This window comes from Oryctolagus cuniculus, chromosome X (assembly GCF_964237555.1).
Source record: "Oryctolagus cuniculus chromosome X, mOryCun1.1, whole genome shotgun sequence".
Taxonomy (NCBI): Eukaryota; Metazoa; Chordata; class Mammalia; order Lagomorpha; family Leporidae; genus Oryctolagus; species Oryctolagus cuniculus.
Window position 1 is genome coordinate 50,508,954 of NC_091453.1, and position 14,027 is coordinate 50,522,980.

General features: G+C 38.4%; 1 protein-coding gene across 1 annotated transcript in view; it reads right to left on the reverse strand.

Moving 5' to 3' along the window:
- TEX11 (testis expressed 11) overlaps nt 1-14,027 on the reverse strand; it is a 295,189-nt gene that overhangs the window by 79,559 nt on the left and 201,603 nt on the right. The window contains exons 17-18 of the mRNA XM_017349668.3: nt 5,727-5,851; nt 828-913 (exon numbers count right to left, since the gene is read on the reverse strand). Of these exons, the coding sequence (XP_017205157.3) occupies nt 828-913; nt 5,727-5,851 (211 nt within the window). The remainder of the gene's footprint in view (nt 1-827; nt 914-5,726; nt 5,852-14,027) is intronic.

Here is a 14,027-nt window from a genome sequence, read left to right on the forward strand (position 1 = left end):
AAGTAATACAGAAAGTGGTTCTTACATGTGAAAGCAAATATACCATATTATTAACCTTGATTATCCCAGGAGGTAGAACTGAGAAAAGAGAAGAAAAGGGGAGAATAACTTTATTTTATATACTTCTGTATTATTTTAATGGTTGCACTAAAAGCATACCAATTTTGTCATTTTGAATATGGAATTTAATAAAGGAATTTAAAAACAAGAGTGTTGCTTATAACAAATTCTTAAATGGTTCCACAGGTTGTATCATCACCCTAAATCACATGCTAGAACATCACGTATGTTATATAAATCTTTATATTTCTCATTCCATAAAGCAATCTATCACCAGTCTTGGGTCCCACATAAACTAGGATCACTATTCTTTGAAGGGATCTGGCAGCATAATAAGAAATTGACAAAATAATGGAATTGGTAAAGTTTCAAACCCTAAATGTTTTAAAGAAAATACAATCTGTCCTGAATGGATTTTAGATATTGATCTGACTAAAGGCAGGCAAATATCTCAAGACACCTTTTGACTCTTCCTTACTGTGACTCCCATTTCCCTTTGCAGGTGTAACTAGTAGTTAGCATAACTAATCTCACTCTCTGCTATCTCACCATTGTGTATCAAATTCCCTATTGACAAATAAATTTCCTTCCCAGAAAGAGAGTAGGAGGAAGACTAGGTTCAACTGTTCTTTTTACTTTGAGCATCTGGGTCACCAGTTGTTATAGTAGGCATTGATCTCACCAGCATTAGTTTGGCAACGTTTTTAGTCCAAGAATAAGATAAACAGAGGATATCCTCTCACTTGAACAGGATTTGAATTACTCACTTTAAAGATGCAATAACTTGTTCTGGGTCTTCTGAATGTTGGGCTAAATACTCCAAAGCTTTTATTGCCACAGTTTGTTGTTCATGCTAAAAGGAACAAATACATCAAATTACATCTCAAAGTGATACAAGCAACATGTTATCTATATTTCTGCCCAGGACAAGAAAAAAAAATACGAACATGTTCATTTTGTACTCTCAAAAGAGCTACTGCAAGATGGCAGAATGAAGATACAACCCATTGACAAAAACATAAAAGGTTCACATTTACCCCAGAAATCCATACTTGCCTAACCACAAACATAGCCTTGCCATCACTGCCTCGAATCCACTAATTCTTAATATGTTTTTTATTCCTGTTCATTAGTAATAACCAGAAGAACCACAGACATTCACATCACCCTCATGCTCAGCACTCCAATCGCTGAAAGGTTCTGTGCATTCTCTCCTGTTTTTTCCTCTCTCTCCCCAACTCCTCCAGTCCTTCCATGATGCTCTCTGAAATTCAGTACATTAGCAGCAAAATTTCTTCTAGAAGCAACTTCTTTGAAAGCTTCTTGTACATTCTTGCTTTAATGGAAATCTAGGTTTCTGCCAAAGATGTTGTTACCACTGAAGCCCTCTCAAGTGGTGGTTGCCTTTGTCCTCACTACCCTTCTAACTCTAGGCCTGTGGATGGAGTAGGTGTCCTTCTTGATCTTCATTACCATTTAAAAATCATTCTCCCTTTCTCTTCCTTAAAATCCTCAAGTTTGAATTCCCTGCCACCAGACTACATTACCTACTGTGCTTCATTGTTGCTGCAATCTACCATCTCCCAGTTCATTTCTTGATAGCTTATCTATTGTTCAACTATTTTCTTCAGAAACTACTGTCTCAATTTTCGGCATTTTCAGTACATAGATAGATGATCCTCCCAATATCCTAACCTCTCAGTTCATTGAATTCCATTCTGCCAATTACCTTAGCCATTCACTGCCACAGTCATTCACCAGATTCTCATTGCTAATCATTGCGACCCTTCCAAATTCTGTCAGGGTTGAGGCTAGGGTGAGCCAGGTAAGACATGTGAAGTATTACCTAGCATGCAAAATTTAAAAAGGCACTCACTCTCAGGTTGTACAGTACCAAATCTGCACTTGAATGACCTGGAGACTGAGTGCCATCATTAAGTTTTGCCACCTAGGGACCTTACTCCTTTACTCTAGTGCCCCATCCCAGCTCTTAGTTCCCCATGTTTTATTTTCTGACCAGGCCTCTTAACCATTCCAACTCATTCCCTCTATCATCTCGACTCCAGGAATCCTTCAATGGCAGTAAAAATCTCAAGCCATTGATGCTACCAGTTTTTCACTGTCCCTCATCTCCTTAATGTTCTCCTCCACATTCAATTTAAATTCCATGGGAATTAATCATAACCATTCCTTTGTTCTTTAACCTTCCTGTCCTTCTTCATTGTTTTCTTTTGGTAAAACTGTAAGTCTGGTCAAGTCCAACTTTCTACTGAGTTTTTTAAAAAGATTTATTTTATTTATTTGAAAGAGTTAGAGAGAGAGAAAGAGAGAGAGAGAGAGAGAGAAGGGGAAACACAAGCAGATCTTACATCTGTTGGTTCACTCCCCAAAGGGCCACAATGACTGGGCCAGGCCAGGCTAAAGCCAGGAGCCAGGAGCTTTGTCTGGGTCTCCCACGTGGGTGCAGGGGCTCAAACACTTGGGCCATTGTCCACTGCTTTCCCAGGCCATTAGCAGGGAGCTGGATAGAAGTGGAGCAGCCAGGACATGAACCAGCACCCACATGGGGTGCCAGTGTTACAGGTGGTGGCTTTAGCTGCTACACCACAATGCCGACTCCTGATTCCTTTTTGAAGTTTATTTGTTTAAAAGCCAGAGTGAGAGTGAGTGAGAGTGAGTGAGAGAGGGAAAGAGAGAAAGAGGGAGAGAGAGAGAGCAAGTGAGCGAGAGAATTTTCCATTCTCTGGTTCACTTCCCAAATGGCTGCAATGGCTTGGTCTGGGCCAGGATGAAGCCAGGAGGCTGGAACTTCATCCAGGTCTCCCACATGGGTGGCTGGGGATCAAGCTCTTGGGCCATCTTCTTCTGTCTTCCCAGGCACATTAGCAGTGAGATGGATCAGAGGTAGAGTAGCTGGGACTCAAACCAGGAACTCCAATTTGGGATGTGGGCATCACAAGGGGTGGCTTATCCTGCTGTGTCATAACACCTACCCACTCTGTAAACATTTTGAAGCTCCCTTGTATAGACAGCTCTTTAGAGGAATTTTGTCACAAAGAGAAGGAAAGAAAAGAAACTGGGCAGGGGCTAGTGTTGTGGTGCTGTGGGTTAAGCCACAGCCTATGATGCAAGTATCCCATATGAGCATGGGTTGGAGTCCCAGCTGTTCCACTTCCAATCCAGCTCCCTGCTAATGTGCCTGAGAAAGCAGCAGAAGATGGCCCAAGTGCTTGGGCCCCTGCCACCCACATGGGAGACCTGGATGGAGTTCCAGGCTCCTGGCTTCAGCCTGGCCCAGCCCTAGCTGTTGTGGGCATTTGGGGAGTGAACCAGTGGATGGAGGCTCTCTCTCCATCTGTCACTCCCTCTTTCTCTGTAACTCAGCCTTTCAAATAAATAATTTTTTTTTTTAAAAAGGGCAGTAATTGGTGAGAAAAGGAAGGTCCTAAGGAGTTTTCGGTTTTGTTTGTTTGAGTAGGATAAATGACTATGTTTATATGGTGACAGGAATGACTCAGCAAGAATAACAGTAAGTTGACAAAGAGAGGGAAAAAGGCAAGAGATGGAAATAAGTATAGAAGTTGAGGAACTAGTTTTTGGGAAGGGACATGGATATTCATCCATGATAGTAACTGAGAAGGCAGAGTATATGCTGTGATTCCTGGCGTGTAAACAAAGGTGGGAATCTCTAGAAATTCTCTTCCTGACTGCTTCCATTTTCAGATCCCGGAATATTCATATTAGCTCTGTGTATGTGTACGCAGGGGGAAGAATGCTGTACATGGATTCAATGATAAGGCAGCTCATTTTAAAAGAAGAGAAAGTAATGTTTTACCTGCTTAATAACTCACTCTCACTAACTTTGTTTAGACTCTTACCAGTTTAAGACTGGATTATTACCATAGTCTCCCATCCTGCCCTGGCTCTAGTTTCTTCCCATTCAACTCCTTGGGCACATCCAAAATTCTTTTTCCTAAAGTAATACTTTTACATAGATCACCATTTGTTGTTCAGAGAATTTAAGAATATATACAATATGGCTACAACTATCTCTTCTACTTTATCTTATACTCCTCCTCTATATCATAATCTTAGTAGTATAAGCCACTATTACATTAGGCACAAGATCTGGGATGGTAGAGACTAAACCTTCCATCCCTTTAACTGAACAGAGTGTCTCCCAAACCAATTACATTCCTTTTTCTATGCCTTGTTTATACCATCCCATCCTTTTTGAGATGTTCTTACATTTCAAAGTCCAACTTAGAGTTTCCCTCCACTATAGAGTCTTTCCAAATCAATTCCAGTTCTTAATGTTCTCTTCCTACTATGAATATCATAATGTTTAACATGTATATTGGTTATTTGCTCTTTATTCCATACCCTGTCATACATTGCTAATGTATGGCTCTCTGTTCAAACAGACTTGTGAGATTCTTGAGGAGCATATTTCTAGTACCTAGCCCAATATCCTGACAAAGTATATAAATACAGTTGATGATCAGTATTTTGATAAATACAGTTTGTATGATCTATATTTTGATCTTAATGAGTACAGTAATAGAACTCTTGAAGGAAGAAAAATGCTTGGCAAATGCAGATACAGAATGTAATTGTGCTGTAATGAGAAATGACAGAGATTCTGTTTTGGGGAACCTAAAAGCAAATATGCTTTTAAGAGAATGTTTACAAATTTACATTTGATATAGAAGGCAGCAAAGAGCCAGCAGACGATTATGAAACTGTTCTGAACAAGAAGATAGTTTTCATATAGGAGAAAGATCAGACAATAAGTGTAAAGTAAGACCAGCTTCATAGTTTACAAATCACATTTTCAGCCATCTTCTCATTTAATTTTCATAACAATCCTGGAGTTGGGTATTATCTTTATTTTGCAAATGATGAAAGTAAGATTCAAAGAAGGTAGGCACTTATTAAGTAAAAACCAGTGGTGCAAATATTTATTATACCTAAGCTAACGTTGGTTTGTGGTTATGGACAAAAATGATCCACAGAAATTTAAACCAGTTTGTTCAGTTGATGAGAAAGGTTAAGTTTCTAAATAATTTGCGTGAAAGGGCCGGCGCTGTGGTGTACCGCTGCCTGCAGTGCTGGCATCCCATATGGGCGCCGATTTGAGTCCTGGCTGCTCCACTTCCAGTCTAGCTGCTATGAACTGGGAAAGCAGTAGAGGATGGCTCAAGTATTTGGGCACTTGCAACCACGTTGGAGACCCAGAAGAAGCTCCTGGCTCCTGGCTTCGGATCGGCGCACCTCCAGCCATTGTGGCTATTTTAGGAGTGAATCAGTGGACGGAAGACCTCTCTCTCTGCCTCTACCTCTCTGTAAATCTGCCTTTCAAATATATAAACCTTAAAAAAATTTGTGTGGTACAACATTATAAATCTGGAGTTTCTTTTTTAAAACCATCAATTTGCTATTTTTTGTTATTTTAGGCACAAATCTCTTATCTCACTTCGTTTTATTTCCTATTATCTGCATTATAAAGACATGAAGAGAAATAAGGCAATTCTGCAATCAGTGTTTGTGTGAAGACAAAACAAAGAGTAAAGGAAGGTCTCTCCTTTGCTTAAGTGATGACGATTCTATTTATTGTCTTTCAAAAGAAGAGGTACAAATTTAGTAGATGGATATAAATGAATTACCTCTAGAGCAAACTGGGCAGCTAAAGTCAGGAGCGAGGTAGATGAATCTCTATTTGCAAACATATCATTATCTGGTATTTCTTCTTCTGTTAATAAGGTCTCTAAAGTACTGATTGCCTGGAAAGCTGAAAAACAAGAAAGCAATTTGAAAATGGATACTCTTATCAAAGAGAATACTTACCTATGGCTAATTTCACCACAATAGATTTGTAACTCATATTAAAATAATTAATATCTTTAAATAATTCATTAATACTCATATGGTCACATGGTTGCTATACTGTCAACTGTCAAGAAAGATTTGAAGATCAGAAAATTTCCCAATTGAGCAAATGTATTTCCATCAACTTATCCTAACAAGATGGTTCACCCAGCACTACTTTTAAGAGTGAAATATGGAACCTAAATTCCATTAGTAATGGATGGGCTACATACATTTTGGTATATCCATAAAATGGAATATAATACAGAACAGTTATAAATTAAATGACTAATATATTCCATTATGTGTCTTAAAGGTAGACTATGATAAGTTAAATAGGTGTACTATAGACCTTAAGTAACAAATAAATAACAGTTATAGTTAATAGTCCAATAAACAAAATAAATGTAATAAATAAAAACTCAATTTACTCAAAAGATAGCAGAAAAAAAAAAAACAGAAAAAGCAACAAAGAATAGATGGGACAAATAGAAGCCAAATACCTAAATGCTAAATTTCAATTTAACTCTATAAATAATTGTGTTAAATATAAATGGGTTTAAATTGGGTTTAAAAAGGAATAAAATTCAAACTGGAAACTATCTTGAACTGAAGTGAAATAAAACCAGACATACTAAAATTGGCAGACTGTCAATAAAGCAGTAATTAAAAGTATAGTATTAAGTGCCTATATTAGGCCAGAATAAGGGTCTTAAATCAATGACCTGAACTTTCCCCCTTTGAAAACTAGAAAAAAAGATGAGAAAATGAAACACAAAGTAAGCAGAACAATAAATATAATAAAGATTCAAACATAAAAAAAAATGAGGGGCCAGCATTGTGGCTCAGGGGGTTAAGCCACCGCCTGCAACGCTGGCATGCCATATGGCATTTCATGTTGGGGCACTGGTTCAACTTCTGGCTGCTCCACTTCCTCTCTAGCTCCTTACTAATGTGTCTGGGAAAGCAGTGGAAGATGGCCCAAGTGCTTGGGGCCCTGCCACCCATGTGGGAGACCCAGATGGAGTTCTAGGCTCCCAGCTTTGGCCTGGTCCAGCCCTGGCCATTGAAGCCATTTGGGGAGTGAACCAGCAGATGAAATATCTCTCTCTCTGTCACTCTGCATATCAAATAAATAAAATAAATCTTTATTTTTTTAAATGTAAATAAATGAAATAAAAAACAGAAAAAAAAAACAGAGTAAAAATTAACAAAACCCAAAGCTGGCTTCTTCAAGATCAATAAAATTGATCAACCTCTAGGTACACTGACCATGGGAAAAGAGAGAAGACACAAAATAAAAATAACAGTAATAAGACAGATGACACAACTATAAATTTAATAGTTGTTAAAAGGATAATATGGATCTTATCACAAACAACTTTAAGCCAGTAATTTAATCAACTTAGAGGAAATGGACAAATTTTGAAAGACACAAAATACTAAAGCCAGATGAAGAGATGATAACCCAAATAGCCCTATATCTATTAAAGAAATCTTATTTGTACTTAAAAACCTTCCCACAATGAAAACTCCAGACCCAAATGGCTTCACTGGTGAACTCCACCAAATATTTAAGGAAGAAAAAGTACCAATTGGACATATACTCAAAAAACGGAAAAGAAGGGTATACTTCTGAACTCATTCTAAAAAACCAGTATTAATCTGATAGCAAAACCAAAAGCATTAAAGGAAAACTACAGACCAATAACTCTCATGAACATAGAAAAAAAATTCTAACGTGACTGTTAGAAAATTAAATTATATGACCTAGTAGAGTTGATTCCAGGCATACAACATTGGTTTAACAGTTGAAAAATCAATCAATGTAATTAATCATACTAACAGACTTTAAAAAACAATAATTTCAATAGACACAGAAAAACCATATGACCAAATTTAACACCTCATATTCCTTATAAAAACTTTCAGGTAACAGAAATGGAAAAGAACTTTCTCAAGTTGATAAAGGGTATCTATGAAAAGCCTATAGCTAACATTATACTTAATGATGGAAGACTGAATGCTTTCCCACCTCAAATAAGGAAAAAGACATGAACATCAGTTCTTACCATTTTTACTCAACATTTTACTGGAAAATCTAACAAGAACAACAAGGCAAGAAAAATTAAATTGCACCCAGTTTAGAAAGGAAGAAGTAAAATTGCCTTTATTCACAGACAACATGATTGTGTATGTAGAAAAACTGACAGAATTTAAAAGAAAGCTACTGGAACTAAAATGAGTTTGCCAAAACTATAGGATACAAGAGCAATATATATATATATATACATATATGTATATGTATATATAGTCATTTGTATTTCTATATACTAGCAACGCCCAATCAGAAACTGAAATTTTTACTTTTAAAATTCATTTGTTTATTTGAGAGGCAGAGAGACAAAGAGGAGAGACAGAGAGACAGAGACAGAGAGTGTTCCCATCTATTGGTTCACTTCCCAACTGTCCACAGTGGATAGGACTGGACCAGGCCGAAGTCAAGAGCCCAGAACTAAATCCAGATTTCCCACCTGGATGGTGGGAACCCAACCAATCACTTGAACCATAACTGCTGCCCTCCAGTGTCTGTGTTAGCAGGAAGCTAGAGTCAGGACTTAATTACTCACTCCCATATGGGATGCAGGCATCTTCATTAGCATCTTAACTGCGAATCTAAATACTCTTCCCCCACGTTTTTAAAAATGTCATTTAAAAGTGCATAAAATATGGGATATTTTAGGGATAAATCTGACAAAAAATGCCTAGATTTGTATACTGGAAAGTAGAAATCATCACTGAGAAATTAAAGACCTAAGTAAATGGGGGTAATTAATTTTCCTAAGTTGGAAGACTCAATAATGTAAGATATTAATTCTCTCCACGCTAATATATATGTGTGTATATATATATATTATAATCTCAATAAAATTTATTTGTGTAAAACTTGAAAAACTGTGAAATTCATATGGATACACAAAGGACCTGGGATATCCAGAACAAATTTGAAAGAAAACAAAGTTGGAAGACAAACACTACATTTCATATTGTTCAGAGCTACACTAGTCAAGATAGTCTGAGAATGGTGTAGACAGGTAATCAGGTGAATGGAACAGAATACAGAATACAGAGACACACAAATATATGACAACTGAGTTTTGACAAGGGTGAAAAGTAATTCAATTGACAAAATATAGTTTGTTAAAGCAATAATGTTGGAACAATTGGATAACCATTTCTTAAAAAATGGACTTCAGTGACCACCTAGAATCAACTATAAAAATTAACTCGAAATGGATCACAGACCTAAATGTAAAATCCAAAACTAAAATTTCTTGTGACATTGGGTTAGGAAAAGATTTCTTAGATACAACATCAAAAACACAATCTATACAAGAAAATAAATTCTTTGTAAAATTTAAAACTTCTTCTCATGAAAGATGGTGTTATAAAAATAAAGAGGGGCTGGTGGTGTAGTGCAGTGGGTTGAGCCGCTGCTTACTATGCCAGCTACCTGTATCAGAATGCTGGTTGGGGTCCTGACTTCTGATCCAGCTCCTTGCTAATGTTTCTGAGAAAGTAAAGCAGTGAAAAAATGGCTCCAAATACTTGGGTCCCTGCCACCCATGTAGGAGACCTGGATGGAGTTCAGGCTCTTGGCTTCAACCCGGCCCAGCCAAGGCCATTGCAGCCATTTGGGGAGCAAACCAGTAGATGTGAGATATTCATTCTCTCTCTCTCTCTCTCTCTCTCTCTCTCTCTCTCTCTGTCTTTCTGTTACTCTGCCTCTCAAATAGATAAAAAGCAAAGAACAATCTATTCAATAAATGATACCGAGAAAACTAGATATATATTTGCAGAAGATTGCATCTTTTTTAAAGAATTATTTATTTATTTAAAAGAGTTACACAGAGAGAGAAGGAAAGGTAGAGAAAGAGAGGGGTCTTCCATTCACTGGTTCACTCCCCAAATGGCCACAATGGCTGGGCCTGAGCCAATTGGAAAGCCAGGAGCTTCTTTGGATCTTCCATGTGGGTGCAGGGGCCCAAGGACATGAGCCATCTTCCACTGCTTTCCCAGGCCATAGCAGAGAGCTGGATTGGAAGTGGAACAGCTGGGACTTGAACTGGCACCTATATGGGATGCTGACACTACAGGAGGCAGCTTTAACCCCTACAACACAGGATCAACCCCAGAAGATTGCATCTTAACCACTCACCTTATACATATTAAAATGCATCAAAGATCTAAAAGATCTAAATGTAAAACCTGAAACTATAAAATTATTAGGAGAAAACATAGGGGAAACGCTTCAATACATTGGCATAGGCAATAATTTTTTGGATAAGTTCCCAAAAGCATGACAATGAAAGCAAACCTAGAACAAGTGGGATTATATCAAACTGAAATTCTTCTACACAGTAAAGGAAACAGTTAACAGAGTAGGAGACTAAATAGGGAGGGAATAGAATATATTTGTAAACAACACATCTGATAAAGGGTTAATAGCCATATTATATAAGGAGTTCAAACAATTTATTTATTTATTTATTTATTTATTTATTTATTTAAAGACAGAGTTACAGAAAGAGGTAGAGACAGAGAGAGAGGTCTTCCATCTGCTGATTCACTCCCCAGATGGCTGCAATGGCCAGAGCTGCGCCTATCTGAAGCCAGGGACCAGGAGCTTCTTTCGTGTCTCCCACATGTGTGCAGGGGCCTAAGGACTTGGGCCATCTTCTACTGCTTTCCCAGGCCATAGTATAGAGCTGGATTGGAAGAGGAGCAGCCAGGACTAGAATTGGTGCCCATAATGGATGCTGGCGCTTCAGGCCAGGGCTTTAAACCGCTGTGCCACAGCACTGGCCCCTCAAACAATTTGATATATAGGAAGCAAATAACCTGATTTAAAAATGAACAAAGGGCCTAAACAGACATTTCTCAAAAAAAGATGGACAAAGGGGCAAAAGGTATATGAAAAACTTCTCAACATCACTATCAGGGAAATGCAAATCAAAATCACAATTGATATCACCTTATGCCTATTATGATCATTATTCTGTTCTGATGGTTATTATCTAACAGACAAAAGGTAACGAGTGTTGGTGAGGACGTAGAGAAACGGAACCGTTGCACAGCATAGGTTGGAATGCAAATTAGTACAGCTCTTATGGAGAACAGTCTGGAAGTTCACAAAAAATTAAAAATAGAGCTACCATATGATACAACTATAACTCTGCTGGATATAAAATCAAAGGAAATAAAATCAATATGTCAGATATATCTACATTGCCATATTCATTGCAACAAAATTCACAATAGCTAAAAGATGGAATCAACTTCAGTGTCCATCAATAGATGAATGAATAAAGAAAACGTGGTGTATAAATACATAATGGAATACTATTCAGCCTTTAAAAAGAAGACCATTCTGTCATTTGTGAAAACATCAGTGAACCTGGAGAACATTATATGTGAAATAAGACAGGTGCAGAAAGACAAATACAGCATCATCTCACCTAAATATGGAACCTAAAAAGCTCAACTCAAAGAAGCAAATAGAATGGTGGTTACTAGGAAGTAGGGAGAGGGAGTTGTAGAGATGATGGTCAAAGGATACAAAATTTCAATTAGATGGGAGTAATAAATCCCAGAGATCTATTGTACATCAAGATAACTGCACTTGGGGCTGGTGCCGTGGCTCACTTGGTTAATCCTCCACCTGTGGCACCACATCCCATGTGAATGCCGGTTCTAGTCCCAGTTGCCCCTCTTCCAGTACAGCGCTCTGCTATGGCCCGGGAGGGCAGTAGAGGATGGTCCAAGTGTTTGGGCCCCTGCACCCCCATGGGAGACCAGGAAGAAGCACCTGGCTCCTGGCTTCAGATTGGCGCAGCGCCGGCCGTGGCGACCATTTGGGGAGTGAACCAATGGAAGGAGGACTTTTCTCTCTGTCTTTCTCTCTCTCACTGTCTATAACTCTACCTATCAAATAAATAAAAAAAAATAAAAAAAGATGACTACACTTAACAACACTGTATTGTATTCTTAAAAACTGCTGAGTAGATTTCTTATTATTTATTTGAAAGGCATGGGGGGGGGGGAGAGAGAAAGAGAGAGATCTAGAGAGATCTTTCATTCATTGGATCACTCCCCAAATACCCACAGCAGCCAGAGCTGGGTCAGCCAGGTGCCTCAAACTGCATCCAGGTCTCCCACAAGTGTGGCATGGACTCAAGTATTTGAGCCATTATCCCAGGACATTCAACAGTGGGAAGCTATATCAGAAAGGGGGAGAGGTGGCACTGTGTCTGGGCTGCTCCAGTTCCCATCCAGCTCCCGCTAATGCATCTGGAAAAGCAGTGGAAGATGACCCAAGTGCTTTGGCCCCTGCCACCCACGTGGGAGACCCGGATGAAGCTCCTGGCACCTGGCTTCAGACCGGCCTGGTTCTGGCCATTGTGGCCATTTGGGGAGTGAACCAGTTGATGGAAGATCTCTCTCTCTCTCTCTCTCTCTCTCTCTCTCTTTCTCTCTCCTAACTTTGCCTTTCAAATAGATAAATAAATCTTTAAAAAAAAAAAAAAGTAGAGCAGGGGCCAGAGCTATAGCACAGTGGGTTAAGCCATGGCCTGCAGTGCCAGCATTCCACATGGGCACCAGTCTGGGTCCTGGCTGCTCCACTTCCAATCTAGACGCCCGAGAGGGCATCAAAGGATGGCCCAAGTCCTTGGGCCCCTGCACCCACGTGAGAGACCCAGAGGAAGCTCCCGGCTCCTGGCTTCAGCCTGGCCCAGCCACGGTCATTGCAGTCATTTGGGGAGTAGACTGCCAGATGAAACATCTCTATCTCTGTCTTTCCTTCTCTCTCTGTAGCTCTGCCTTTCAAATAGATAAATAAATCTTAAAAAAAGAAAGGAGTGGAGCAGCTGGGAATCAAACAAAGCACTCCTATAAGGAAAGCAGGGGTTCCAAGTCACAATTTAACTACTTTGCCAATTGCCCACTCCCCACCCTCTAAATAAATTTTTAAAAGAGAACTTGTATCTAGAATGTATAAAGAACTCTGAAAACTCAATAATAATAAAATAAAGTACCCCCATAGAAAACTGGGCAAAAAATTTGTTCAAACACTCCACCAAAGAAGATATATGATTGCTGGATACTATGCATTATGGAAATACAAATTAAAGCCACAGCAATATACCACTACATAACAATCAGAATGACTATATTTTTTAAAGTGAGCATGTGCGTCAACTGGAACTCTCATATATAGCTGGTCAAATGTAAAATTGCATAGCAACTTCACAAAAACAGTTTGGCAGTTTCTAATAAAGTTAAACATATACTTATTGTACAATCCCACATGTCTACTCCTAGACACTGACCCTACAGAAATGAAATCATATTATCACACAAAATTTGTAAAGAGATGTTTATAGCATCTTTATTCATGACTGCCCAAACTGGAAGCTATCCAAATATCCTTCAACTGGTGAATGGATTAAAAAGAAAAAATTGTAGTATTTCCACATTATGAATACTATTCAGCAATAAGAAAGAACAAGCTGTGGATATACACAATCGTATAGGTGAGTTTAAAATGCTTTATGCTAGGTGAAAGGCACCAGGTTCAAAAAGCCTCATGCTGTAATGATTTAATTTATGATTCTAGAAAAGACAAAACTATAGAGACAGGAAAGAGAACAGTGATTCCCAGGGCTGAAAATGGTGGGGAGGAGTGACAACAAAGGCGCCGGAGACAATTTTTGTCCTACGTCCGGATGTGATGGTGGTTGCATGTCTGTATGCAGTTTTCAAAACTCATATAGAATTATTAACACACATAACCCTCATAGATCCACATATTAACAAGGGTAAATATTGTTACATTTATCTTCAATAAACAATGATTAAAAATTGTCACAGATACCTGGATAAGAAATAGAAAGACTGAGTTGGTTCTGTATTTTAAAAATAATTTTATTTGAATATTATGGTTAAAAGATTTGCTGGGGAATCTATTTTCTTATCATTTCTGCTGGTAAAAAGTTTCAAGTTCTTTGATCCTTTAACATGCTGTATCAAATAAAATT